General features: G+C 38.1%; 1 protein-coding gene across 1 annotated transcript; it reads right to left on the bottom strand.

Moving 5' to 3' along the window:
* Nucleotides 1–2,364: 2,364 nt before the first annotated feature.
* On the bottom strand, nucleotides 2,365–26,973 carry CHP1 (calcineurin like EF-hand protein 1). The gene is made up of 7 exons (XM_007431352.4): nucleotides 26,790–26,973; nucleotides 17,970–18,042; nucleotides 10,898–10,978; nucleotides 10,099–10,226; nucleotides 7,546–7,607; nucleotides 6,533–6,655; nucleotides 2,365–3,130 (listed from the first exon to the last, which is right to left on the bottom strand). The coding sequence occupies exons 1-7, from the start codon at nucleotides 26,854–26,856 to the stop codon at nucleotides 3,077–3,079; spliced, it is 588 nt and encodes a 195-aa protein (XP_007431414.1). The 5' UTR covers nucleotides 26,857–26,973; the 3' UTR covers nucleotides 2,365–3,076.
* Between the last annotated feature and the right edge of the window lie 611 nt (nucleotides 26,974–27,584).

The raw sequence follows: 27,584 nt of genomic DNA, 5'->3' as shown, positions 1-27,584 counted from the left end.
CAGATAGATTCTGTTAATCTGGATTTAAGGCTAAGCACCCAGTAATTCAAAGCAAATTAATTTCACATGTAATAGTTGTAAAGCACAATAATATACAGCATTCCACATGTGAGTATATTTTCTCACAATATTTGCTTCCATTAAAGAAGTTTGCAGTATATGATAAGATATAAGTTTGCAATATGATAAAGAGATTGCATTTTGATCACAAATAGCATATATTAGACTGTTATCCTCACAAGGCAGAGAGCCAGTGTGGTGTAATGGTTGTGTGTTGTAATGGCATTGGGGAGTCTCAGGCTCACATTCAGTATCAGCCATTGAAGCTTACTGGGTGACTTTGGATCATTCTCTCATCCCAACCTACCTTTTAGGATTGTTATTGCATAGAAAATGGGAAGGAGGAGTATGATGTATGCCACCTTGAAGGAAAGTAGGATACAGCTCTATCAAATAAATATGAAAATCTGTCTGATACTGACCCCAAAACAGAAAAAGAACCTATAACAAGTGCAACAGTTTGGTAGTCTTTGTTTCAAGTAGTAGTAGTCTCAAAATATCAAGGAAGGGGGGATGGGTTAGGTTGAGAACATGTCTTCATCAAGATTGCTCCATCCATCAGCTTCAAGATTAAAAGAGAGCTGAGCCTGGGGAGAAAATACTGTGAAAAACTGTTGTATCAATCCACTCCTTAAGAAGTTTGTCTTCTTGAAATGTGAATGTTAGACTTTGGATCTGGTATGGTAGATTTTTCAGAACGTAGGTAAGAAAAGGATTTATTTTGAGATTAAGGAATGCTGAAAAAAATTATCCCACAATCCTGATAAGAACAGACTGCTCAGAATGCCTGCTTTTGCAGAAGGTGGAGAGAAAGAGGCAAAAATTATCCATGTTCCTTACTGCAGATTTTATCTCTCTAGGAAATTTTGCATATTATTCTTTGCAGACATAATTGTGGGTATTTCAGTCAATAGTACATCCAATTAGGATACGGACACCTTTATAACACTGCTTGAAATCAGTTGTAATACTTACGTACTTTTAGACACTAAATGTTTTCAGTTAAAAACATTCTGCTGCATGTTACTGTAACTCCTATACACAAATTGGACTACAAAAACGGCAGTGAAAGATGTATTAGTTAAGAGTTACTCAACCATTTTTCATTAAAAGACTTCTTCCATACCAAGTAATCTGAATTTCTAAGATATTTCAGCCTTCCCCCTTCTTTCTGTTCTGACTTTCGTTACACCATGTGAAACACAGATAAACTCAAACGTATTCCCTTCCATTACACTGATTAATAAGGTAATGGTAATTGATGTTGGTACTTAACAAAAACATACCCTAGTCTAATAAAGAACTCAAATTCATATGCACCACTGAGTGTTCTTTTTAAATGAAGATGATCTTAAGTTATTAAGAAGGCATTTATTCTATTGCTGCATCAGACTATGAGCTTTCCCCTGTACATTTTTAAAAGATTACTCTTTTAAAGGTTAAATGTTCAAATTCTCTTGAAATAAGAAAAAGCTGTTTTAAAAATCAAATAAAAATGTATTCTGTCTTCAAAATAAGCTACTTACATTTGGAATAGGTGGACTCTAGGTTTAAAGTTTTTATTTATGGATTGTTGAATACAATAGATTTTACAAGGCACAACCATGGATTACAGGTACACTGGCAAAGGAAGAAAGTTTATTTGAAAATATGTACATTTCATCCACAAAATTTTGTATCTTGATATTATGTTATTTTCTTTATAAAATTCTTGTACTATATTAATCAAGATACTTTTCTTTGAAAGAAATTACTGTTATTCCCTGGGTGTTTCCCTTATAAAATTATTGGTCTGCAAAAGCATTAATTTCCCTTTGCAACATAAGATGTAAAATAGTGTATATGTCTGAAAGGTCACTGAATTGTGCAAAATTTAAGTAAATTAGGTAAAGATGCATTTGACATTTCAGGAGACAGGAGCACTTGAAAAGTGCTTAGTAGAATTTAGCAAACACTGTGAAAGAGTTATATAACTATTTTTTTTAGTCAATGTATTTGATAATTACTGCTATTGGTTTATTAATAGCAAAGACAACCTACCTAGAGAGTTTTTTATTTATTGTGTTCATTGTATTATGTTCATTTTAATTCTCTGAATTTGCACTGAAATTTATTTTGGAAACGTGTTACTTAATCTATCTGTACAGGTGCATAAAATAAAGTTGATTTTCTTACAAACAGTAGTGTTGCTGTTGAATTCTTAATTCTGGGCTTTGACATGCATGTTGAAAAGCCAAAAATTCAAATGGGCTCATGAATAAAGTATGAATAAAGACAGTAGTACAAAGATGACTTTCACTACAGTTATGCAGTAGAAATGTATTGCAAATATTTCCTGAACAAGAAATAATAAAAGCACAAGAAAGAAAGTATTTCAGATCAAATACATTCACAAGCAGCAGCTAAGAGAGGGACAATAGAAAAGCTTTCTATTCAACAGTCTACACTAGTGAACCACATTGCAAATTATACTCTTGGCAGATGTCCGACTTTCCTGTGGACAAATTAATAAGATTTGACACACTTGGGAGGCTATAACCATTCAAGCCATTGCCTTGTTATTCTTACTTTAAAAAGTTTTGAAGAGACTGACAAACATCTATTTAAATGAAATCAAGGAGGGAGGGGAGGCAAGACAAACAGAATGACATATAATACTACCAAATCAGGAGTTTTTGTTTGAACAGTTCTGAGCTCTTCGGTGGAACTTGCCCTCTTCTCTTTTTCATTAGGAGTTTGTAAAATGGTACAGATTACAGTACATGAGAAGAAATCAATTTATGGTCAGGAAATAATTCAAGAACTGAGGAAAAGGCCATGTCACTGCTCCATTTCCAAGCTGCACTGCAGCCATGTTCCTTTTTTCTGATGCAGAAGGAATGTTCTTGTTGATGGACAAACTGGGGAAAGTTTGGAGACATACCTCACATGCACCAATAGCAACGCTCAGGAGAAAAGTGAGTAAAATAAACTATATTCTTTAAATATTAGGATAACATAAACTGGCTTCAATTCATCAGTGAAGAAATCGAATGCTCATTTTCTGTTCTACATCCACTTTCTCCAAAACCTGTAGAAGAAGAGAATGGTTAAACACAGTTAGAATATTCCAGTTTAATTTCATTTTATTTAATCTTGCTATTCTAGAGAGGGTCCTTATATTTTTCACACTGGAAATGTTTCTTGTGCTCCAGATTTATGTATTCTGTAGTCTCAATCAGAGGCAGAGGTAAGCAATGCCTACAAACAGCTCCCCTGGTGGCTCCTATGTCACACGATCCTTTCTAGATTAAAATAAAAGGGAAATTAGCATGTTACTGAGTAAAATGCCAGTCCCTAGTATCTTAGCTTACAAGAATGTCTCTGGGCCACAAACATTCTTAAAAAAATAGTACAAGTGGTAGCAGCTTGGAAGTCTGTCCAGAAAAAGGACAAAAGTAAACTGGGGAGGTTTAGAGTATACTAGTGGATTTGAAATTGTGGTCAGAAGCAATTTCAGATACTCATGTTCTGGTAAATGGATATTGTGATTATCATGGTGGAATGGCTAACCATTTTGTTAATATACCCTTTCTGTGGCAGCCATTTTAAGTAAGAGTCCACAAGTGTGTCACACATGTATACTGCTTTCACTCACTCACTGTCATATATATAATCCACTCTCACATACCCACACTCCTTTATACCATTATTCCTCTCCCCCACACACCAGTTCTCTTTCTTTCACTCCTATACCCTTCTCTCCCTTTCTCCTTGCCACACATAAACCAATCCCACCTCCCACAACACACAGATCCACAGGCTCCTCCGAGGTGAAAAAAAAAAATGAAGGGACCTTGGGAAGGGGAAAAAAAAGAGAGAGAACAAATACAGATAGACCCCACTTAACAACTGCCCGGTTTAGTGACTGTTTGAAGTTATGATGGCATTGAAAAAGTAACTCTACTACCAGTCCTCACACTTACGATGGTCGCAGCGTCCTGCAGTCATGTGATCACTATTTACATGCTTCACAGCCAGCTTCTGACAAGCAGAGTCAATGGAGAAGCCGGCAGTAAAATTGCAAGTCATGGTCACATGTCTCGCATAATGACGATAGGTGATTCACTCAACAACTGCAGTGGAAGTGATGTTGTAAGTCTGGCACAGTCATGTGATGTTTTGCTTAACAACCGTGTCACTTACCGATGGAGTTGCTGATCCCAATTGTGGTAGTTAAATGAGGACTACTTGCAAAATAAAAATGGCTGGAAATGAAAGGGGAAGGAGAAGAGCCCTACAAGTGTAAAGGATGGATGTTTGTAATTAAGAAGTAGAGGGGGAAAAACTGCCCCCTATCACTGCTGTCTCACTGACTTGAGAAGAATGCTTTGAATCCACAGATGGAAGCTCTCCAACCATGTATTTCCATTTTTTTCCCCTAGAGTGCTCACTCTTGATATGGCAGAAGCTGTGGCTTCTTTCTTTCATGGAAACAGATGCCCAGATTCACAGAATAAGGAAGTCTCTTCCATGAATTTCATACATTTTTCTTGAATCCTTACTTTCAATGAGACAGAAGCTAGGCTTCTCCCTTTCAAAAGACACTGTCTCTGTGAATGTAAAATGGCAATCCCACTTCAAAGGAAAACCGGTGGGGGAAACTCTTGCTTTCCTTTTGAGTAGCTATGAGGAATGACAACTGGCAACAAGAACAGTTTCAGATTAATCTGCAGGGACCATGAGCTCAGCCTGTCTCAGTCCTGCTCTGCTACTCTGGAACAGCATTTCCACAAAAATCAGGCCATTCCTGGCCCTTTTGAGCTTTCAAAAAGCAATTAAGACCTGGCTGAATGTGGCTCTCATACCTCAATACACATAAATCAAACAGAACCCATATTTTCAAAACACCCACAAGCACCAAAGAACAACTCATCAAATTCATACAACCTCTCTACAGGAGGGTCCATTTCATACACTGGACCCCAAAGACTAGCTGGAAAAACAAGTCTTCATTGCTTTTTTGAAAGCTCAGGAGGGTCAGGACTGGCCTGAACTTTTGGGGAACTCTATTTTGAAAAAGCAGGGCAGTGACTGAGAAGGGCTGAACCCTTGGTCTTTGCAGATGGCACTCTCGAGGGATAGTCAGAACCCAGAGTTCATAGTCAGTATCCCATCTAGGTACTGACCAAATTAAAGTCACCTTCAAAAAGACTGCTATATTAAATGTCCTTGGTACAGAGAGATGCCTTAGTTAGCTAGCTGTGGTTTCTTTATATGTTTATATCTTTTATGTGTTTGCTGTGTTATTGTCATCCACTGTGAGTTGTAGGAAATAGGCAATGTGTAAAAATAAATAAATAGTAAATTTAAGTGTGGACCTTCAAGAATTAAACAACATATAGGGAAAAAAAATCTGGACAACCTTTAGATGAAAAATTTCTTTCAATTGTTATACAGGTAGCCCTCCAGTTACGACTGCAATTGGGATCAAGATGGCCATCACTAAGTGATGCGGTCATAAAGTACAATGTCACGTGACCGCATCACTTAGCAATGGCAATCCAGGCAGTCCTGGTTGTGGTTGTAACCCAAAACGCACAGGTCATTAAACAGGAAACAGAGAGAGTCCCAGGTAAGGAGCACAGGGTGCAGCAGAGGGGTAGGGGAGGCCCTGGGAGGCCTGGCGCAGGCCGCGCGCTAGTCAGGGAAGGGGGTGCTCTGGGCAGTGTGAGCTCAGAAAGGCCGGGGAATGAGGGTGTGGGGTGCATGGATTGCAGGGAGGTTGGGGAAAGAGAGCGCGGGGTGCATGTGTGTGAGTGCAGGGAGGCTGAGGAAAGAAGGCACATGGTGCATGAGATTGCAGGGAGGCCATGGAAACAGGGCATGGGGAATGTGCATGTGTGTGTGTGATCATAGAGAGGCCAAAGAAAGAGGGTGCGGGGTGCATGGGTGCGATCACAGGGAGGCCATGGAAAGAGGGCATGAGTGTGTGCATGAATGTGTGCGATTGCAGGGAGGCCAGGGAAAGAGGGCATGAGTGTGTGCATGAATGTGTGCGATTGCAGGGAGGCCAGGGAAAGAGGGCATGAGTGTGTGCATGAATGTGTGCGATTGCAGGGAGGCCAGGGAAAGAGAGTGTGGGGTGCATGTGATCGCAAGGAGGTCATGCAAAGGAAGGCCAGTGGGGGAGGGAGACTTGTGACCTTCCTTGCTGGCTTCCCATTGAGGCTTCCCATTGACGTTGCTTGGGGAAAGCCAGCAAGGGAGGTTGCAAATGGCAATCATGATACCGCATGACGCTGCAACTGGTGGCACTGCAACGGGTGGAACTTTGAGGACTGGTCATAAGTCTCTTTGTTCAGCAGCACTGTAACTTTGAATGGTTGCTGAATGAATGATTGTAACTTGAGGACCACCTGTAAAATGGAATGGTATGATATACCCTAATACTTGAGTAAAGAGGTTTACTGTTTTGAAAGTTGTCACTAACTTTAACGAACTCTGCAAAGGAGATTGCACTGTCGCCATCTTGATCAGCCTCCTGGATTGTTCTATCGGCAATACTACCAAGTTGTTCATCAGAGATGTTTACACCAACCATCATCCGCAAGACCTGTAATGGACAAAAGTTCAAGGAAAATGAGAGATTAGGTTTTGTTTTAAATTCAAACTATAAAAAACAGTCTATAAAACTCATTGCTTGCAAGGCTGCCAACTTTCTTTTTAAATATGTAGATTAAAGTAGAATATGGAAAGCTCATTCCAGATGAAAGGACATCAGCCCACATCTGTTTGATACCATCAACAGAATCTGGTATTTCAAAGATAAACCATTTAAAGAGGCATCCTTACCTTGAAAATTTTATCAAAATAATAAATAATATTTATAAAATATATTTTCCAATGTTTGGACACAGTTCTCAAAAGTAGTTACTGTAGGCACAATGGACATAGTGGACAACTCACATCTCTCATTACTCACCCTACAGAGGATGGGAGTTAGGGTATCTGGAGGGTGGCACATTACCCATAATATACAGAAATGGATTTCACCCAAAGACTGTTCCTTATCCACAAATAATAATTAGCAGAAGGCTTTTACCTAAGAATAACTATGTGAAATCTTCAGAACAGTTTCATAAAAATGAAACAAAAGTTCAGAACACCAGGGAACTGCAAAGTCAAAATTATAAACATAACTTTACCAGAATAGAAATGTGAGAAGGAATATCTACAGAAACAAGAGGTAGGCCAGAACCCAGCTACTATATGTACATGAAATGATATATTTTTCTCCCATTGGCTCTATTATAATGTGCAATACCACATTTAAAAATGTATACAGAAATACCCAACTGGCAAATATTTTATGTTTAGTAACCATTCAATCTCATCCTTTAAAAATGATCACTTACAAGGCACAAAACCTTTTTTTAAGGATAAAATAAGAAAGTAATTTGAATCAGATTAAAGTTATCTATAGATTATGCAATATTACCCTACCTGAAGCAGTTCATCCCGAGAAATTTTATCATCTTTATCCAAGTCATATAATCGAAAAGCAACTAGAAAATGAAATGAAACAGGATTAGCATCTTTTCCACTTCTGCCATTTACAAACTATATCACATAAACCCTAAGGATTCAGAGCAATATACAGGTCATAATGTAAAGGCATTTTCTTAATCTTTCAGTGTTGCTAATGGATCTTACATATATGTAAACTAGCTCAATAATGAATATAGATCAGTAGTTCTCTAATATGACAATTTATACATAATTTACATTGTTAATTGTCAGCATAAAAACTTTTTGTCATAAACATACATTTATAGAATGGTAATATAAACCTTCAAGTGGGAACCAAAGGAAGATTTCAGCTTTTAGAATATATTAGGATTCTGAATTAAAAGTTTAATAAATGCCCAATATTTCTGATGATTCTGATGAAATAGACAATAGCCATTGCCTCTGCAATTTTGACAAGGTTTTCAATTTGTTTACTATAGTTTGATATACACCCATTGAGGAATATTACAAAAAAATTGTTATTGAAACTTTATTGTATAGTAGAAATGACCACTCAGAAATATCTCACATTTCCATGACCATAGGCCCAAAAAGGTTTGGGATTTCTGCAGTGGAGTATGGGCACTAGGTGACTGTGCCAAAGATATCATGGATAATAGAAATTTTGAGGATATTATTTCTATAAAATAAGAGAAAGCAAAGTGACTTGATAAACGCTAATATAGAACAAACAGCAGAATCATATCAATGAGTACTGTCCAAAACTGCCAGGGTTAAAAAATCAGAATTGTTAGGCAGGAACTATGGAAGGAAGGCAAGGTACTGAAAATCTCTGGAGGTAAGAACAAGGAACTTTTAATGGATCTAGGCACAAAGATGCAGCCAGGATAGAGGGAGGGAGATCATGTGAGTATAGCAGTAAGAACAGGTAGTCCTTGGTTAACTACCATTTGTTCAGTGATTGTTAGATGTTACAGTAGCACTGAATGGATGGTAGTTACGCTCAGTCCCCGAAGTTATGGCTGCTGCAGCACCCCCATGGTCATATGATCAAAATTCAGGTGCTTGGCAGCCCTCCTGCACTTACGGCTGCAGGGACGCTTCAACTCCCTCCACCTGCCTATCTCCCCTCCATCTCTGCCCTTTTGGTTGCCCTGCACTCCACCGCCTCTGCAGGCCCTGCGCTCTGCTTGCCTTGCCGTCCTGTGCTCTGCTTGCCCTACCAGCCCCGCCACCCCCAGCTGACCTTTGCCATTTTCTTCCTCCTGCTGCTGATGTGATGTGCCCGGCCTGGCTCTTCACGAGGTAGCTGCTGGCTGCACCAGACCTTCATCCTGAGGCCACACGTGCCCTTGTCCAAATCACATGTGGCCTTGAAGCCTTCTAAAGCCTCATGAGAAGGCCGCATGCGATTTAGACAAGGACACAAGTGGCCTTGGGAAGAAGGCCTGGCACAGCCTCATGAAAGACCAGGCCAGGCATGCCATGTCAGCTGTGGAAGAAGACGGTGAAGGTCAGCTGGGGCCACTGGAGCACAGGGTGGCAGGGCCAGCAGAGGTGGAGAAGTGCAGGGTGGCCAAAAGGGCAGAGATGAGAGGAAGAGAAGTGGGTGGGGGGAGCTGAAGAGAAGGCAGTCCCTTATCTTACTGAGGCTTGGGGCCGAGAGGGACCAAGATGGGAATGGCTTGATCCGGGTGGGTCCTCGCCTGATGACCGGGTGAATTTGGTTAACGATGGCAACCAGGAACACTGGGATTGATGTCACTAAGCGATGAAGTTACGTGATGTTGCACTTTACAACTGCATCACTTGGTGATGGAAATTCTGGTCCCAAATACTGTAGTTAACTGAGGACTACTTATACTCAAAATAGGAGAAGGACCAAGGTAAGACAACTGAGGTAAGTTTGCACATACATTTTTAATAGCAAAAGGTCAGCCCAATAATCAAAATATTTACACAAGAGCTTTGTAATCCTTATATAAGAATTTTGTAATCCTCTTTCCATTATGATTGGACCAGTAAAAGTTCTGATAAAGAAAGTGATGATTTTGGTTTGTATTCTCTCTTCCCCTCTTTCACTATACCCCAAATTAATGCAGAGTTTCCTATTGCCTGCCAATTCCTTATTGCTTTGTGTTTGCCTTTTTCATTTATGGGTCTTTGATTGAAGACAGTGTAAATTTGGGATTATTTTTGAAGTAAGAAATTAAGGTAACCACCAGAAGAGAAGGTATAAGTAGCGTCAGGAAGGAGGCATACTTACTCTCTTTAGACCCATTAATTTCCAGTATTAAATAATAAATATTACAATAGTAACATGTAAACTCAAATAAGTATCAGAACTACAGATATTGCTTTGTCATAATGGAGATAAGAACAAGTTTAACTTTTACTTCTGTAAGACCTGGAGTCAACTTTAAATTATATTAAAGAAAGGGGGGCAAATCTTAAAATGAAAAAACATGAAGTAGGATACAAACAATACAGTTAGTGTGAATAGATGTACCATTAAAAATGTCTTACAGTGCAATTTGTTGCTCCGGCTGTTAAGAGGTTCTGGCCCATTCTGGTCTTTGCTTTTTTCATTATCCTCAATGGGTCGGAAGTGGGCCAAAGTCCTCATGAATCCACGAAAATTCACCTGATCTTCTCTACACACATACAATCCTGATTGTTAGATTATTTTAACAAATGCTTCAAATAAGTATGAACAATGAATTGCTGCTATTTTTTGTGTAACATTATTCTGTAATACTGTAGTTTCCTTTTCAATTGTTAGAAATTAAAGGTAACCTCTTGTTCAACCAAACAATATTGAACTGCCATAGCAAATCTCTTTCTCCCTGTCTCTAAATGAGAATAGTCTCAATTAGCAAGTAGTCAAGGTTTCACCTTCCACGTACATGTTTCCTTCTCCACTGTAGCCTGCCACATGGATCCTCAAAAGCTGTTCCAAAGTATCTCCCTAACTCTCTGGAATAGATGTCTAGGGTACATGGGGAAATCTTATAGTGCAACAATGTATTATCAAACAGTGACAAAATGCTACAAAAATGCTAGTGTATTTGTATGCTACAGTTTAGAACCTTAATGGAAACCTCAAGTATCAGGGGATATTTAACTGCTGCTTCTTTGAGTATATGCAACTGGCAGCAATTGAAGATTAAAGCCACAATTGTTTCTAATTTTATTCAGATAATCTTGAAGGTCAAGTCTGTAATCTGAAATCTCACAGGTTAGCGTTTAAGAATATCCATCTAGATATATTCTAGTAGCATTCTCATTGATAAATATAACTCAGACAACACATCATAGAACTTACCCTTCTGGAAAAAAGGCATTGATAATCCTATCCCCCAATGGGTTAATAGCAAGTTCTGGAATGCGTTGAAAGTCTTCACGGCTACAATATCAAATAAATGAATGTCAGCTCTTAATAGAGGTAATTAAAAGTATCCATTTAATTTGGTATATTTGCTATAGTATTTATAGCACTACACATCAGTGCTGCGGAATCATGAAATGCTGAACCAGGTTTAATAAAATAATTATGTATTTGTACTGTTGTGAGTCTGAAATGAGTATAAGGATATTTGCTTTAATTTGGAATCTTCTAGCTTTCCCATTATCTCAGTATCAATTAAAAAAAAAACATTTTTACCAAGCAGTAAATCTATATTAAACACAAGTGATTTCCACTAAAATAAAACTACAAAGAAAGGTTACTAGAAGACCCATCTTCAAAGAAGTGCAAGATGGTAATTTTTAGATTAACTTTCATGTTGCTACACTATCTGGTACCCAATCCCTTATCTATACTTTTGTTTTGAGCCCCATATCCATATCCATTCTTAATCTTTTTCATTCAAATGCCACAAAAAGTGTAATCTCCATTAACACTTTTCAGTAAGAGGCAAGAGTGCATTAAAAAGAAAAAATCAGCATGCTCAGTTATTTTTGCTTCAACTTTGTCAGCATTTTTAAAAGCTTCAGGTTTTTGTGTATAGAGCTTTTTGCACTAACTACATCTGCCCAAAATTGTTCTATGAAAAAGAAAGCTTTCTTTATCAAAATGTTTTTCAAAGGTGACAAAAGGTATAGTAGTAATTTATAGTATTGTAGTCTCTTATAAGGTATACTTCTGCAATTATATTGTTATATTTTTATTATATAATTTTAAAGATTATACCATTTAGAATGACAGAGAAAATCACCCCTTCAAGTCTGAGTGCACTTGAAAGAGAAAAAAAAAATCTGCAATTTGACCAACAATATCATTTCCCAGTGTTGTACACTGTTATGTAAAGGTTTACTAAAGAAAGATTGCAACCTAATAACTCAATTGTGTATATTAAAAGTCCACGTCAAGTGCTATTCTGCCCATCGCTAAGGAAAGCAAGAGAGTTATTTTAAGAATCCTTTTTTTCATTTATATCAATAGGGCCGTGCAGTACTTTGGATCTGAATGCATAAAGGTATTTCAGAGTACACACCTCCTTTCAAGTCCTTAAACCAAGTAGATCTTTTCCTGGGCTCTTGCTGCAGCTGCAAAGACCAGCATCATGATTTAGGAAAAGACACCACTGCCTTAAAGAGTGACAGACCGGGTCTACATGTCTACATGAGTGCCCTCATGTGCTCCAAAGCACCTTTTTGTCTATGAATCCAAAGTACTATACCCTGAATCCTATCCTAAAATAAACAAAATAAAAATCATACGTAAATGAAAAAAAAAGTTGATGGATTTATTTAGCGGTGGCCACTAAATACTAGCCAGATAGGTTTTACAGCTATTCTAGAAAACATTAAGGCTTCACTTTTATTTGAATGTTCTCCCAATGGATTTATGAATGAAAATTTAAACTGGAATGTCACTGTGTAAAAGTTTCCCATAGCACATCTCTAGCAATCTGAATACCACTTTTTCAGCCATACATACCTGTGCAAAAGTAACCAATTTCACTCTATTTGTTCAACTTATACAGCCACCCATCTCACTTATGTGACTCTGGGCAGCTTACAAAGTTAAAAACACAAAAACAGTACAAAAATATTACTATAGAACCTAATATATTATAATATAAAATATTAGAACATAAACTCCTCCACTTACTCTTTATCCCTTTTTGCTCAGATTCAGCTTTTAAAATTTAAACAGAGGACATCTGTCTCTACGTTCTATTTTTTACAACTGAACTTTAGGTTGAACATTAACCTCATTTTAACTACACTTTTAAAAAATCTATTTTTGTCATTGTCAGTCACCTTTAAACATGCCATTTTACTCATGAGGGGAATATTATTCACCAGGAATGTTAACCGGAAAATCTGCACAAGTCATAAAAGTAAATGAATACTGAAAAGTCTCATGTTAATTAAACTTCCTTACACTGGTTTAGGCTGGAACTTACAGGAAATGTTTGCTTCTTCTACTCATATGCCATAGCAACACTATCAGGTAAGGTCTACCCAAGCACAATTATCTTTTGAAGCATTCTTGCATATTTAGGTTGGATTGCTATCATTCAGAATGAGAGCCTGAGATTGTTGGCTGAGAGAGAGCAACTGGCCCAAAGTCACCCAGCTGGCTTTCATGCCTAGGGAGGGACTAGAACTCCCAGTCTCCTGCTTTCTAGCCTGGAGCCTTAACCACTACACCAAACAGGCTCTCCTATCATTCGGAATAGATCATACACCATATATTTAACAAACCAGCCTGCCAAACTATATTTGAACATTCTATTTTTATTTTATTTGCAGAGTTATAAATCAACAGATTGATCTACCATAATGTGTGATTAGAAAAAGATGTGGTTTCATTTCAGGCTAGCATTTGTTGTTCTGGTATTATCATCATGCTTTTCTCTTACATATATGCTACACATTCTGAAGAGTGTGACCACAGAATGAGTAAAACATAAATACTGAATGCACAGTTACAACTATGAAGTCACATACAAACTTCCCTATTGCAGTGTATAAAACAAGCATGTGTGGACTGCAAAAAAAAGGAGGGATAGAAACATGTCATAGTTGTGCATGGTAAAAAGATTTCTGACTTCAGAGACATTCATAGAGAAATCAGCTAGATGCCTACCATTGCTGGATGGAACTGTGCAATTTTTTTCTATATTGCTTTTATAATTAAGTAAATAATAATACATTCTTCTAAACCAAACATGTAGAAAAATAAAAATTAGGGATAATGTTAGGAAACATGAAGAGATGCTTACTGTACCATAGCTATTTTCAGTAACATAATGGGCAAAACCAAGTGGTGCAGACTTGTCCTTAGTCACAAGGCAAATAGCAACTTCTTAAGGTAGAAGGAAAAGAGATATATGCTATCTATTGTAATCAGAATGGAGAAGCAAAAAAATAAGTGGTACTTAGTTTAAATTAGATATTTCATGGAAAAGAATGCTGAAGAAATAGATAAATAATAACAAGTATATCCTTTAATAAACCACTTCCCAATACATATTACACATAAAGTATTTCAAAGCCAGCAATATTTTAAATATTAACATAGTAATATAATAAGGATTAGTGATAAATGCAATCTTAAAAATAAACTGGAAGTGCTACTGCACTTAATACATTCAGCTCATATGCAAAGTTCCAAAGGGAACTTATATAAGCTTCTTATATAAGCTTCTGCAGGCTACTGCCTTACCTCACTTAATGGAATGAAAGAAGTATGAGATCTGGGTCATAAGAATTCAGATAATGATAGGCCCTTCGTTTGGCAAAAGAAAGTAATATTTATTCCAATGAACATCAACAAAAATATTTCATCATAAAATTTATCTACAAACAGTTACTTGCATTCATCAGAATGGTGTACCACACAGGACTATATTCTAATAACTGCTACAAAGGATGCCAGATCGAAATCTTATTTTCATATGTATTACCTGGCATATACATTTCTGAATCAGTGAAAACTAAAATCATGGTCCTTATGAAGTATTATTTTCAGTCCAAATATTAAATAGTAAGCTTCTTTATAGATTTTATCAAGGATCTCTTTGAGACTTGAAGTAACCAATAATTTATAAAAACATGGCATAGAAGACTATGAGATATTGTGATAAAACACTCAACTGATTAAGCTAGAGTACAGACTGACATTTTCAGCACAAAGTGTTTTTCATAGAAAAAGTGTAAATTATGCCACACCTTCCCATAGCTCAGTGTGGAACAACCTGTTTAGCTAAATGCTGTTGAGCAATTGATAGAGACATTATTTACATACTTTTAATTTATTAAAATAATCAGGGTACAGTAATACATATAAAAAACCCTACTTTAGTGGCAGCATTTAGCCAATCTAGGTTGATCTTGAAAGCTAAACTAGTATGAGTAGGTTAATTCTTGGAGAGAATACTAGCAAATAACAATTGTAGGCTAGACTGGAAAAATATTCTAGAACAGTGTTTTTTAACCTCAGCAACTTTAAGATGCGTGGATTTCAATTCCCAAAATTCCCAAGCCAGCATAATGGTCGGGAAATTCGGGGAGTGGAAGTCCATGCATCTTAAAGTTATTGAGGTTGAGAAACACTCTTCTAGAAGAAGTCAATGGCAAATAACTTCCATGTTGTTACTATGAAAACTACTTGGATATATCCATGAAGTCAGTAGAATTTTTGCATAATTTAAAGTAAATTTTACTTAATCTATATAAAGCCACCATATTTTTATTATTTATTTACACTGAAATGGTATTCATTTGTAAACATGATCACCTCACAAACATTTTGAATAAAATAATCACACAGCACAATGGCTGAAATTTTGTATTCTATTCATCTTACCTAAATTGTCATCCAAAAATGAGGGTACGTTTAGGCTGTGGTCACCATTATGGAAAACTATTTTATTAAAAACTGTTTTCCTTTTGAGTCTTAGCAATGGGAGCAGTTTAAAAAGATATGGAGATGTAATGCACAGCCAACAAACCCACATACATCCAAAGTTCAATTCTATTTTTGAAGAATTTAAATTTATTCCAGAAATTATATAACCCTCATTCTCTATAACTAATCTGTTGGTTGAACAGTCTATTAAGAAAGGTGTGATGGCTTCTTGGGTTGTGATGGAAAGTCCCAAGACTCTTTAAGCACACTGTCAAATATCCCTTTCTACTAATCTATAGAGGCACAAATGACAAGCCAGATATAGCCCCAAAGACAGTACAAGAGACTATGAAGCGCTGGGCAGGAGGGTGAAGAAGTTGAGACACAAGTATTGTTTCCTTCACTTTTTCCTGTCAGATGTGGCCCAGGAAGAAAGAGAACTGACTATGCAAATGGTGCCAATGTGGTGAACACACTGTATCTTGACTTCTGCAAATTTAAAGTCTTGCATAATATTTTAATAGTGAATATGGCAAAATGTGAGCTAGACAATGTTATTATTCAGTGGACAGAACTTGGTGAATAATCATATCCAAAAGATGCATATCAATTAAGCTGTGGAAAGAGTTGAGTGGCATACCACAGGGCTGCTTTTTGCTGTTCAATGTTTTTATAAATGACCTGGATAAGGGATTTGAAAATACTATTATCAAAACTGCAGATGACAGAAAGACAGGAAGAAATAACAAATATCTCAGAGGACAGCATCAAATTCAGGATCATTCTGACAAACTGGAAGAATAGGAAGAACCCAGCAAGATCCCCCTTAACATAGATCTTGATGCAGATCTAGTGCACCAACATATTCTAGCACGTGTTTTGCCATCTGCTCTATCAGGATCTCATGGGATATTTTTAGAATGCCTTACTGAAGTCAGTGTACACCATGGCCATTACTTTTCTGTGTCCAACTAAACTGATCACTTTATCAAAAACAGTTGGCAGAATTTCTGACTACTAAAGAATTAAACCTTCTCTAAATATTCACAAACTGCTTAATAATCCATTCCAGAGTTTTGTCTAGTATGAGTGTCAAGTTGATTAGTCTGTAGTCCCCCAGGTCCTCTCTTCCCCCCTTTTTAAAGAGGAAAAAGATTTGCCATTCTCCAATCCTCTGGCACTCTTTCCATCCTCCATGATTTCTCAAAGATCATGAAAGGGGTTTCAGGGTGACACCTGCAAGTTCCTTCAGTCCTCTCAGACATAATTGGTTAGGTCATAGAGCCTTAAACGCATTAATGGCAGCCATTCTCTATTCATCACTTACCCTGAGTTGCCTATAAAGCTGCACAGTAAAGCAGGATTTGAACTTCATTTTTTTCACCAATCCCAACATTAACCACTACTTTAGCAATTCTGAACTCCATATACAACACAAGGATTAGGGTATCTCATGTTTAAACTAGCAGATGATACAGTAGACTTTAGTCCACAAAAATTATGCCCAAGAATGGCAATTCAGTGGCATGAGATATCATTGCACCTCCCAGATCAAATTAAAACATCATTTTTGTCTCTCATCTATACAATTTTCAGTAAAGGAAGCTTTTTCTCCTCGTAAGAGTCTATGGAGATTTCTTTACTTCTAAATTTTACCATAAAGTTCCTTGTTGCCTACAGGCTATGCTTATTAAGAATACAGATACCTTTCAAATATGCAAGCTATTTTAGAATGTGAGTTGGGGGGCAAGGAAAAGGAGGTAACGAGCCATTCGGAGGAGATTTGGTGCAGAACATTTCCAAAAAATAGGAAATAAGTAGATTGTTTTCTTTTGAAATAGCAGTTTAGTTAATATGTTTCAGCTTAAATGTTTTTGCTGAACAGTAAGGTAAAAGCATTTGAAATAAATATTAAGTACAATTCTATGTAAAATGTACCTCATATTTCAAGTAATCAGCAGTAAAGGAACAAATAGTCAAGAAATACACTGCAGAGTAGCACTTGGTAGAACAACCATGAAAGCCTTGGAAAAGATATTCAGATGCCGTGATGTGTCTATACCTACAAAGATTAGAATACGGCAAACAATGGTATTCCTTGTGACACTTTATGGAAGTGAAAGTTGGACTTTGAAGAAGCAGGATAAAGAGTATTGATGCTTTTGAACATTAATATTGGAGAAGATGCCTGAGAATATCATGAACAGCCAAGAAAACAAACAAACGGATCACTGAACAAATCACTTGAGACATAAATAACCAGGTTCAGTTTATGATACTTTGGACATATTATGCAAGGACCTAGGTCTCTAGAGAAGCAAATGCTGGGAAAGGTGGAAGGAAGGAGAAAAAGAACAGCAGCAAGGTAGATGGATTTCGTTATAGTGGCAATAGGTGTGGGGTTGGAAAACCTGAAGAGCAGGTTAGATAATAATGGAGAAAATCTGAACCTGGGAGAAGAATTTGGGGAAAAATGGCAAAGACTATTTGCATAAATGGAAAGTTAAGAGAACAGCTGATTAAGAGTACATACCTTAGAGTACCATTCTCTCCTTTGTCCAGGCTGGTAAACCGACTGTATAGACGAGTAATTTGACTATGAGAAACTGGAGAAGAAAGAAATAAGGCTAAAATTAAACAAAAATACCAACAATCCGTTATCTTACAGCAATTCAGAACCTGGATTTTGCAACATTCTTATTTTTAAAAAATCTTAAAATTGCGCTCACAGAAGATAAGCTTTCTGTTATCTATAGCATTAAAAGTTAAGCTAATGAATACCAGATGTTACCTTAAAGCATGTATGCAATCCAGTTTTCAAGGCATTATTATCTGGACAGTTTGCAAGTTCTATGATTTCCTAGTATTTGTTTCATTCTCCTTTTTCAGAAAAACACAAGATTCAAAATATATTCTTCCTTCCTTGGGTGCTATATTGATCTGAATGAAGATTTGCTATTTGGGAATGGTTCCTTTGGCTTATTTCTATTCCTTATAAACAGAACTCTATTGAGGAATATCCTGAGGCACAACACATTACTTTCTTTCAGGCAGCTTACACAAAAGGACTGCAGCCTTTCCTTGAACCAATTACTGCTGCCAGGAAAGGAAACAATATTCTTTGCTATGCATAAGCATATTCACTTATTTCAGAAATTCAGAAAGTGTTTTAACCTACAAAGAGAAGGGGACCTTAACAAAAAAAAACCTGAGTGGGAACTACCTATCAGGCTGATGATATACCAGAACAGCAGGACTTTCTCCTCTCTCCTGCAGTCCTTGCACATCTTCAAAATCCTTTCCTAGGACTGGGCACCTTAGATTTTGTGGTGTATTGTGTGTGTGTGTGTGTGTATATGTATATATACCAAGTAAAAATCAATATATGCTTCAGATTTTAAATGTAGAATTGCAGAATATATTTGCTCCTGCTTCTCCTCACTCAGTTTCAGTCCATCTTGTTGGGGTCACTCCATGACTACTTTTAGGCAATTGGCATTTGAAGCAATTTGCTATTTTATGTTCTATTTTGTGCAAAATAGAAAAATGTTTAATAGATTCAAAAGAAGGTTTCTATTCTCAAAGGAATAGCATTATATCCATTCCATGAATACTCCATTCATCTTCTTCTCTATTCTGTCCTAATCAGAACATAAATTTCTAGAGATCAAAATACCTATGCATAATATAAAGCAAGTAGGTAATCATTATGTGCCAATCTGAAAAACCAATGCCATCTACATAGATACACACCAATAAAGAGTTAATGTGCATATCTTTGCAGACTGCCTGTGCTAAATCAACAGGAGTAGTTCTCACATTAACTAAATCATGACTTCCAAGAACTGGCAGCTTAGGTACTTGTTAAATAATTATCCAGGTTCTTTATTTTAAATAGCAGAGGTCCTGACAATTCCAGAATGACAAATTTAAAGATGTAAAAGAGACCAAAAGGGTGCTTATGGGAAATCCACAAGACATAAACACAACAACACTCTTCCCAAGTAACTTGTACTGAGTTACTGTTTCTGATACTGGAGGCAATATATTTCCATAATGACACAGTCCTATCCTCTATGAATTTCCTAACCACCTTTTAAAACCAGTGTTATATGTTCTGTGTTGACTTCCAAAGTTTGACTAAATACTGTGTGAAGTACTTCAGTAATTATAATTAATTATAGTTTTATATCACACCTTTCCTCTAGGTCAAAGAGATATACATATGTAGAGGGAATAGAGAATGGCTTTGAAGGACAGGAGGAAGAGCCACTACCAAGGCAACAGTCAAGTAAGAGGGGCCTGAGCCCAGGCCAAGAAATGAGTTTGAGTGAATGTCTCAGACAGGCCCCTCCCTAATTGACACAAAGATAGGGGAGGGAGGGGGGAGCACAATCAGACTTGCAAGATTCTCTTACTATAGCTGTTACAATAAAAGTAGTCCTGACCCATATGGCATTTTATTTATTTATCAAATATATATAGCCACCCATGTCACTGAACGTGACTCTGGGTGGTGTACAACCAACAACAATGAAAACAATATAATAACAGTTAAAACAATTAAGCATAGATAAAAAAATAAAAACATAAAACCAAGATAGCAGAGAATAACAATCACCTAAACACAGTACAGCTACCTCACAGGCTCCTCAAGGTTGTTGGAAAAATCACATTTTAAGGGCTTTCCATAAGGCTAGCAGGGATGGGGCTAACCTCACCTCAAGGGGAATGATGTTCCAGAAGCTGGGAGCCACAGCTGAAAAGGAATGTCTTCTGGGTCCTGTCCCATTGGTTTCTTAGTCTGGTCTACCTTAGTGGGCTGACAACAGAGTACTCCTTCCTCCAATTTTATCACCATAATAATCGCCTTGTAAACTCTGTGTGATGAACTCCTGTCCTAAGCCATTGTGATGGACTGGAATGGAGGAAGGGGGGTGAAAACGGTGCTCTCGTCTCTAGAGCAACACTCTGGAGATAAGCGGAGAAAGCTGGCGCATCCCTAAACATTCCAGAAGATAGTAGAGAGTTGTGCCTGGGAACTGCTGGTCAGTCTGAGAAGATTTCTGTAAACAGGCGTTGGCTAATAAACTTTGCTGATTGATCCTGCATGGTCTCCAGGAGTTCTTTGGGCTAGGCCCGACGGCCATAATCTTTAACCTTTGGTCTCATAACATAGATAATTCCAACAGAGGCGAATATGTGTAGCTCAGGGTTGAACTGTGGAGTCCTTGGGGTTCTCTGAGCTTGGTTCTTTTCTTGCAAACGTTTCATTACCCGGCTAGGTAACATCTTCAGTGCTTAAATGGGATGGGGTTTGCTCTCTATTTATATGCTGTGGCCTGCCTCGCCAGTGCTGGTGGGGGTGGGAATATAATGCTATTCCTTTGCGAATAGAAACCTTCTTTTGAATCTATTAAACCCCCACCCCCACCAGCACTGGCAAGGCAGGCCACAGCATATAAATAGAGAGCAAACCCCATCCCACTTTAGCACTGAAGATGTTACCTAGCTGGGTAATGAAACATTTGCAAGAAAAGAACCAAGCTCAGAGAACCCCAAGGACTCCATAGATAATTCCTTTCCTAATGACCTTGAATATGGAATTTGTTGGGGTTTTTTACATAATAGCACTGATCAAACATTCAGCTATAATGCCAAGATCCCTTTCCTAGTCAATCACCTGTACTTCATTACTTATCTAATCCCTGGTTTCAGATTGTTAATGAAAAAACAATAGTCCCAGCTCCTATAGTTTCTAGAGGGTTCCTACTGATAATTTCCCATGTTTGTGAAAACTGCTAATTTATTATTTCTTCATCTTAACTTTTATTTTTATTTTATTTAGTTATTCATATTTCAAATGTAGTCACCGCCCATCTCAGAGAGCGACTTTAATTTAATTGTTTAAATAACAATCAGTCAAGAACTGGATCTTTTATTGCATAACAATCATATGTATTCACATCTTTTGATAAGAGACTTTGTAAAATCTTTTGAAAAACCAAGTTCGCAATGTTTCCTTACTCTACTGTTAATTTATCTGTACTGATATATTATCCCTATGGTTACTAAAGTAGTTACTTACACAGAGTAATTGTTGGAAACTAGTATATTTTTAGCTTTTTGTTGTAGTTAAGAATTGGAAAAAAGGGATGCTAAGCACACAAGCAGTCAATTGTTCACAGACTTATCACCTGCACCACCAGGAAGTTCAGCTTCTTAACTGAGAAAATTGAATGTCTTCTGTGAACTTCTGTACCATAATGAGATTATTTGGAGTACTTTATCCCAACAACTCCTATTGCAATAGGTCTCAGAGTTGCTTCAGAACAGAGGTGATAAGAAGGAGGAGAAAACCATGAAAATTGGTTTGTGAGAATGGGTGAAACAGGAATGAAGGCTAAAAAAATGGAATGGTAGAGTCTAACTAGCTGTTTTGAAACAAGATCAACACTGAAACTGTTGCTATACAAATTGACTCCATAGGGAAATCCCTGAAAAAATAAGTCCTAACCTGCCCCATTATCAGTTAAGCAATAGATCTGTCTGCTTCAACACACACCAAAGCGTTACATATTGATTCTAATTGTTTTTGATCTCCTAAATACGGTAACTGAAAATCTTCCCTTATACATCCCACTATCAGCCCAGAGGCTGGTAACAGTAAAACATCTTCACCACTTACTTTCAGTCTTTATTATACAAGGACACTATTGACTTCTAAATTCATCACTTTGAGTTTTAATCTTTATGGCAAAGCAACCCTATACTACTCATTGCCCATAAATTACCTATCTTCATTGATATTTAATAACCAAGCTAGTATTTCACTTAATTGTTGAGACACTTCAACTGTTGAGGAACACAAGTGGGAAATTTTTGTTCAGTCATTAAGTCGTGTCCGACTCTTCATGATCCCATGAATCATATCACGCCAGGCCTTCCTGTCCTTCACTGCCTCCCTGAGTTTGCTCAGTTTCATGCTCATTGCTTCAGTGATGCTATCTAACCATCTCATCCTCTGCCGTTCCCTTCTCCTTTTGCCTTCAATCTTTCCCAGCATCAGGGTCTTTTCCAAAGAGTCCTCTCTTCGCATTAGGTGACCAAAGTATCTGAGCCTGAACTTCATTATCAATCCTTCCAATGAGCAGTCAGGGTTGATTTCCTTTAAGATTGATTGGTTTGACCTCCTAGCAGTCCAGGGGACTCCTAAGAGTCTTGCAAGGAGACTTCTTGTGGGTATCAAGTTAGCCACCGTGCAATAAAAATCTGGATTAAACAGACCTTTGTCTGATTCAGTATGGCAGTTCTTATGTTACTTAATCAAAGTGCTAGCTTGGCTTCTCTAACACAGAACTGTGTCAGACCAAACACACACACATGCACAAACACTGAACATCTATAAATAACTTCAAATTTATTTTACTTGTTTTTCCTCTACTATAAGATAACATTGTTATCAAAAAGAGTAGGATGCATTAGGCAATTCCACTCTTCCACAAAACTGTTAGGAGTCCCTGGGCAACTTACTCTTTTAGCTTCAATTTCTTAACTGTAAAAAGGAAATTACAATGTTATCAGGCTGTTCATCTTCATAATAAGATAAAGGTTTCAGCATCTTTTAGATTAAAGTATATTAAATTATTGAAACTATGCTAAAACCTCTCATGGCATTCATAAATTAGGGGAGGGCAGGTAGAGACAATAATACCAAATTACATTATTTATATATAATTATATATCCAACACACATCAAGGATAAATTATACTATTTATAAATAACATACCACCAGCATGCATGTGTTTTACACATATAAAAATGGAGATTCCTATACTAGAGTACTTGATCTAATTCTATGGAGGAGAAACAGAAGCAGAAAGGAAAGAATATATAAGATTAAGATCCTGTTGTGGTATGACTGAAATCCAATTAAATGTTATTCATTTATATTTATTGATTTATATTTCAAATTTGGTCACCACCCATCTCACTAGGAAGTGACTCTGGGCAGTTTACAATAAAAACAAAAAATAAATATTAATCACAATACAGTAAAAATAGTATAAAAATACAATAAAACCAAATACATAATAAATAACAATATCTTCCAAGGTGCTGCTGGTAGAAAAGATATTAACATACAGGGGCATCTTCAAGGTGCTAGCCACCCCCAGGGTTGGTTGCTCCTTTTCTTGCCCTATGCAAGTTGGCACAGACAGGTCTTAACTGCTTTCCAGAAGGTCAAGAGAGTAGGGGGCTGCCTCACCCCTGGGGGGAGGGTATTCCATAGGGTGGGGGGGAGTTATGGTATTTACTTCTGAGTACGTACCCACAGAATTATTCTGTTAGAGTTGCTTATACAATATTGCATGCAATCTAAGAAAAAGCACTTCATATAAATATCAATTTTGCAGAGGCAGCTCTACACTTATTCATCATTTTAAAAAGATCAGGATATGGTGATGACAAATAATGCAACAAAGGTTAAAATATTCACAAAACAATACGAAGAAGCAGAATCTATTCTGAATGATTAACTAATGAATCAATGAAGTAATAAGAGTACAGTGCATTATTCTCCTCCCAGTATACTCTATTATTACTACCAGCCACTACACAGAAATATTCTAAAAAGGTTTATCAATGCTTATAATCAAGGAGCATAAAAATCCCATACAATAGGTTAAAATAATCAGCTTAGAATACTTATCTAAATGTTGCAAGTTAAGCAAAATGGTATTTACATATGGTTCTTGAACAATTAAAAAATTTCAGGTGACAGTAATTCAGCAAAGGGAGAATGATTTACAGCATAGATGTTTACGTATTTTAAATTGGCTACTACTGTATGTTAAAAAACAGAACAGGCAAATTTTAAAAACCTTCCAGAATTGTTCCCAGGACCACATCATTCCCCCATTATTCTAAAATGATCAGGTCAGTAGCTGGACTGCTATATTTACTGTAATAACAAAGAATTTGAAAAGAATAATAGAGAAAACCTGCTTTCTTTTGTTGAACAAAAAACAACATAGCCCTTGGCTGCAAATGGAAACTGTTATTTCACAGTAGAAGGGGGTGCCTAAATACACATAATTTGGTTTCTGTACAATGAAGGGGCTCATCCTCATGTCTTCCTAACCATAGCACAAACAAATCCTAGTAAAAATTTTTATCTGCTATGTCCTCATGATGTTGTCTTCCTCTCATCCCCATCGCACAGCTGAAGCAGCTTAAAGTCATATTTAGCTATTCCAATTTTAAAGTTGTGTTTTCTGCCTTTTTCCAACCCAATTTTTGCTATGGGGACAATCTGGCACATGTCAGTGACAATGTGCTTGATGGCATTGTCAAAAGCTAAGATCTGCCCAGCTCTTAATGGTTACCTAGGCCTGCTGCAGGCTTGCCCCCTCTTTTGGTTACCAGGTACTGCCCTCTACTGCCATTTTGGCTTGCAAAGAAACTGGACACCTGACATCTGCAGTGGCATCTGCACATGTAATATCTGACAGATTCTTTCCAAAGCATGTGCAAGATCTCACACAGGATCCTTATATACACAAGTTTAATCCTCTTTGAAAGAACACTAGACTGGTGTTTACAAAACAGAACTTGCATTCCCTTGAGAGTACACAATGTCCGTGCTGCATAGAAAGTCATTTTAATTACAACTTTTTTGTTGTTACTGTATCACCACACTCTCTATATGGGGAGGGTGGAAGAGTGGGAAGGTCTGGCAGTTTCTCAGCAGCTTCCTATTTCCTAGCTCTTTTTGAGACCCAGGCACATCACATCAGAAGGCAAAAAGAACATGGAAGCACCATGATACCAACCTGCTGCAGCACTCTTTTAGGTTATTATTATTGTATCAGATCTTTCCCTATTTGCTCTGGAACAGGCAGCCTTTTTTCCTATTGCTTGGAACCAAGCCCAGGAATCCAAGAGGAAAAAGAGGCATTGCTTGGAGATTGCTGGATATTCATATTCTCATTGGCCACTCCTCTCTTCCCCTCTGCCCACTTTTAAATTATTGGAAATGCCTGATTTACAAAATCACTGCAACACCTTTATGCAGGGCATGTGTGAAACCCTTCTTTTTTCTCACAATACTTCTCTTTTTCTTTTCAACTCAATTTGTTTTTAGCTTCCAGGTCCTCCTCACACAATTCCTGCATATGCAGTCTTCTCAAACAGCTCCCCCAATTCCTTCTTATGCTGCTTATAATCTTTTCCTGAGCAATACCAAACTTCATTCTTATGCCACCATCTGTTCTGTTTCCAATCTCTCGGCGTGATCTTTCAGTGACCCATCTTTAGAAATTGTCTGATGACAAGTCACAGGCACAGAGGAGAGGCTGTTCTGAGCAGGAGCATCAGAAGAATTCCCTCCTGCTTGCTGTGAGCCTCTCCTCTGCACCTGTGACCTGCCAAACAGGCTATTTTTGGACACAGGTTTAGTGCTCTTGAAAGAAAGAAAGGCTCATGTTTAGGAATAGTTTGACTGAAACTTTACAGGCTCAAGATACTTCCATGCCTGGAACCCAGTAGTTGGGCAACTTAATAGGTGGTGAAACTCAGCGTTCAAAGCACCCACCTATACTTGCATAGTCCTGCTTCTCTCCCCATTAAATGATTGGTGATTGTTTTTCTCACAGGCAGGTGACACTGGACAGGAAATGAAGCAAGAAGAATCCACCAACTGGTTTCCTTAACTTGTTCCACATTAAAACGGTAAGGACAGCCCCATTCACCATCCTTATCAGTGAAACAAAACAGGGCTTGACCATCAGAGCCGCTAATTTCCTGCCGGCGTGTTTTCTGCCGGCACAAGGACTGGGGGATGCACTTTACCATGGTCATCTAGCTGTCTCCTAAGTGTTGCTAAATAGAATCATTTCTCCAAACGCCAAGCTCTCTGAGTGTCCTGTGACCGGATATAAGGCATATGAAGACATTTCGTTGTTACATAGCTCCCAGGAGCCAGGCTTTTGGATGCTTTGGGTCGCGCCGTCTCAGACAACCGATACCGGCCCTTGTTGAGCAAAGCGCAGGCTGGGGACGGGGAGAGAGATCTGATGGACCCCTATTAGCCAAGGTGACCCAGAGACCCGTGGAAGGGCTTCAAGCGGAGCGACTGTCATGACAGGGATAAATCATAGCGCCTCCTCACTCAATCCAGCGTCTGAGGAGGCAAAAACGCGGAAGGGCTCGTTTCCCTCACTCGTGCTGGAGCGGTGAAAGATATTCACTCACGACGGAAAGCAAATTCTCCCGGCCAAAGTCCCAAAGGCGAAGGTCGGCACGCCGCAGCCGGCGTGGCCGCCACTAATTGCTTCTATCGGTACTTACAGCCCGTCTCCTTCTTGATCTCCTCAATCTCCTCGTCCCTAAGTAGCGTAGACGCCCGAGAGCCCATCGCAGCCACTTCACGACCCGTCAGGAAAGCACCAGTCGCTTGGCCTAGAGCCGGAGGTAGAACCAATCAGCTACGCAGACGTCGCACGAGCTCCTGCGATTGCAACTGACAGAATGCGCGACGCCCCCTCTTTATCATCCCAAGCTTCTCCACCCACTTCCCGCCCTACCGCGCGCAGCACAAACCGCCCCACCCCCTAGCGTTGCGTCTGCGCAGAGAGAGACGCTCCCACTTCGGCTGTCTATCGGTTCTATCCACCAGTTCCGTTCTGACGTCAGCACGGGCGGTTCTCACCCTTCTCTCCGAAAACTACAGAGTTCCGAGCAGAGCGGCGGTTATAGTTCCTTTATTTTAGGTCAAGTTGGCTTTCACCCCCTTTAACGATTACATTGGGCTTGTTCCTTGGCTCCTAATGTCGTGACGTACTTTATCTTACTGCGTCCTTCTCGTTACAGTACAAAGTATAGTATTGTGAGGATTGTAGTCGAGGGCTCTAAAGCATTTTTGTGATTGCCCGGTTTATTCCGACTGCATATCTGTTGCCTGCAAATGCAGTGTAGCAACTGATACGAGCTGGTCTCCACAATGACTTGAGTTCTGGTTGGTTGGAAGATGAGTCTTCCAGGCGTGAAGAAAACATTGAGCGTTGGTTGTGTAATTTATGTCCTGTAATTTGCTATCTAAAAGAACGGGCTAACAGTTTGTTAAGTATTTAAGGGAAATGAATT

The sequence above is a fragment of the Python bivittatus genome, unplaced genomic scaffold, assembly GCF_059951505.1.
Source record: "Python bivittatus isolate LINGU-HERP-01145 unplaced genomic scaffold, Pbiv_v1 ctg000480_np1212, whole genome shotgun sequence".
Lineage (NCBI taxonomy): Eukaryota > Metazoa > Chordata > Lepidosauria > Squamata > Pythonidae > Python > Python bivittatus.
Note: the sequence above shows the minus strand (reverse complement) of the source record. Positions and strands in the feature narration are given on the sequence as shown.

Bases quoted from the DNA above. Each gene is read 5' to 3' on its own strand.
- CHP1 (XM_007431352.4), bottom strand. From the start codon at position 26,856: ATGGGCTCTCGGGCGTCTACGCTACTTAGGGACGAGGAGATTGAGGAG. The intron at 10,979-17,969 runs GTATGTACTCTT...TTGATATTGTAG, and splicing joins GGAGAGAATGGTACTCTAAG to CCGTGAAGACTTTCAACGCA. The intron at 3,131-6,532 runs GTTAGTGACAAC...CTTCTTCTACAG, and splicing joins CCTTTGCAGAGTTCGTTAAA to GTTTTGGAGAAAGTGGATGT.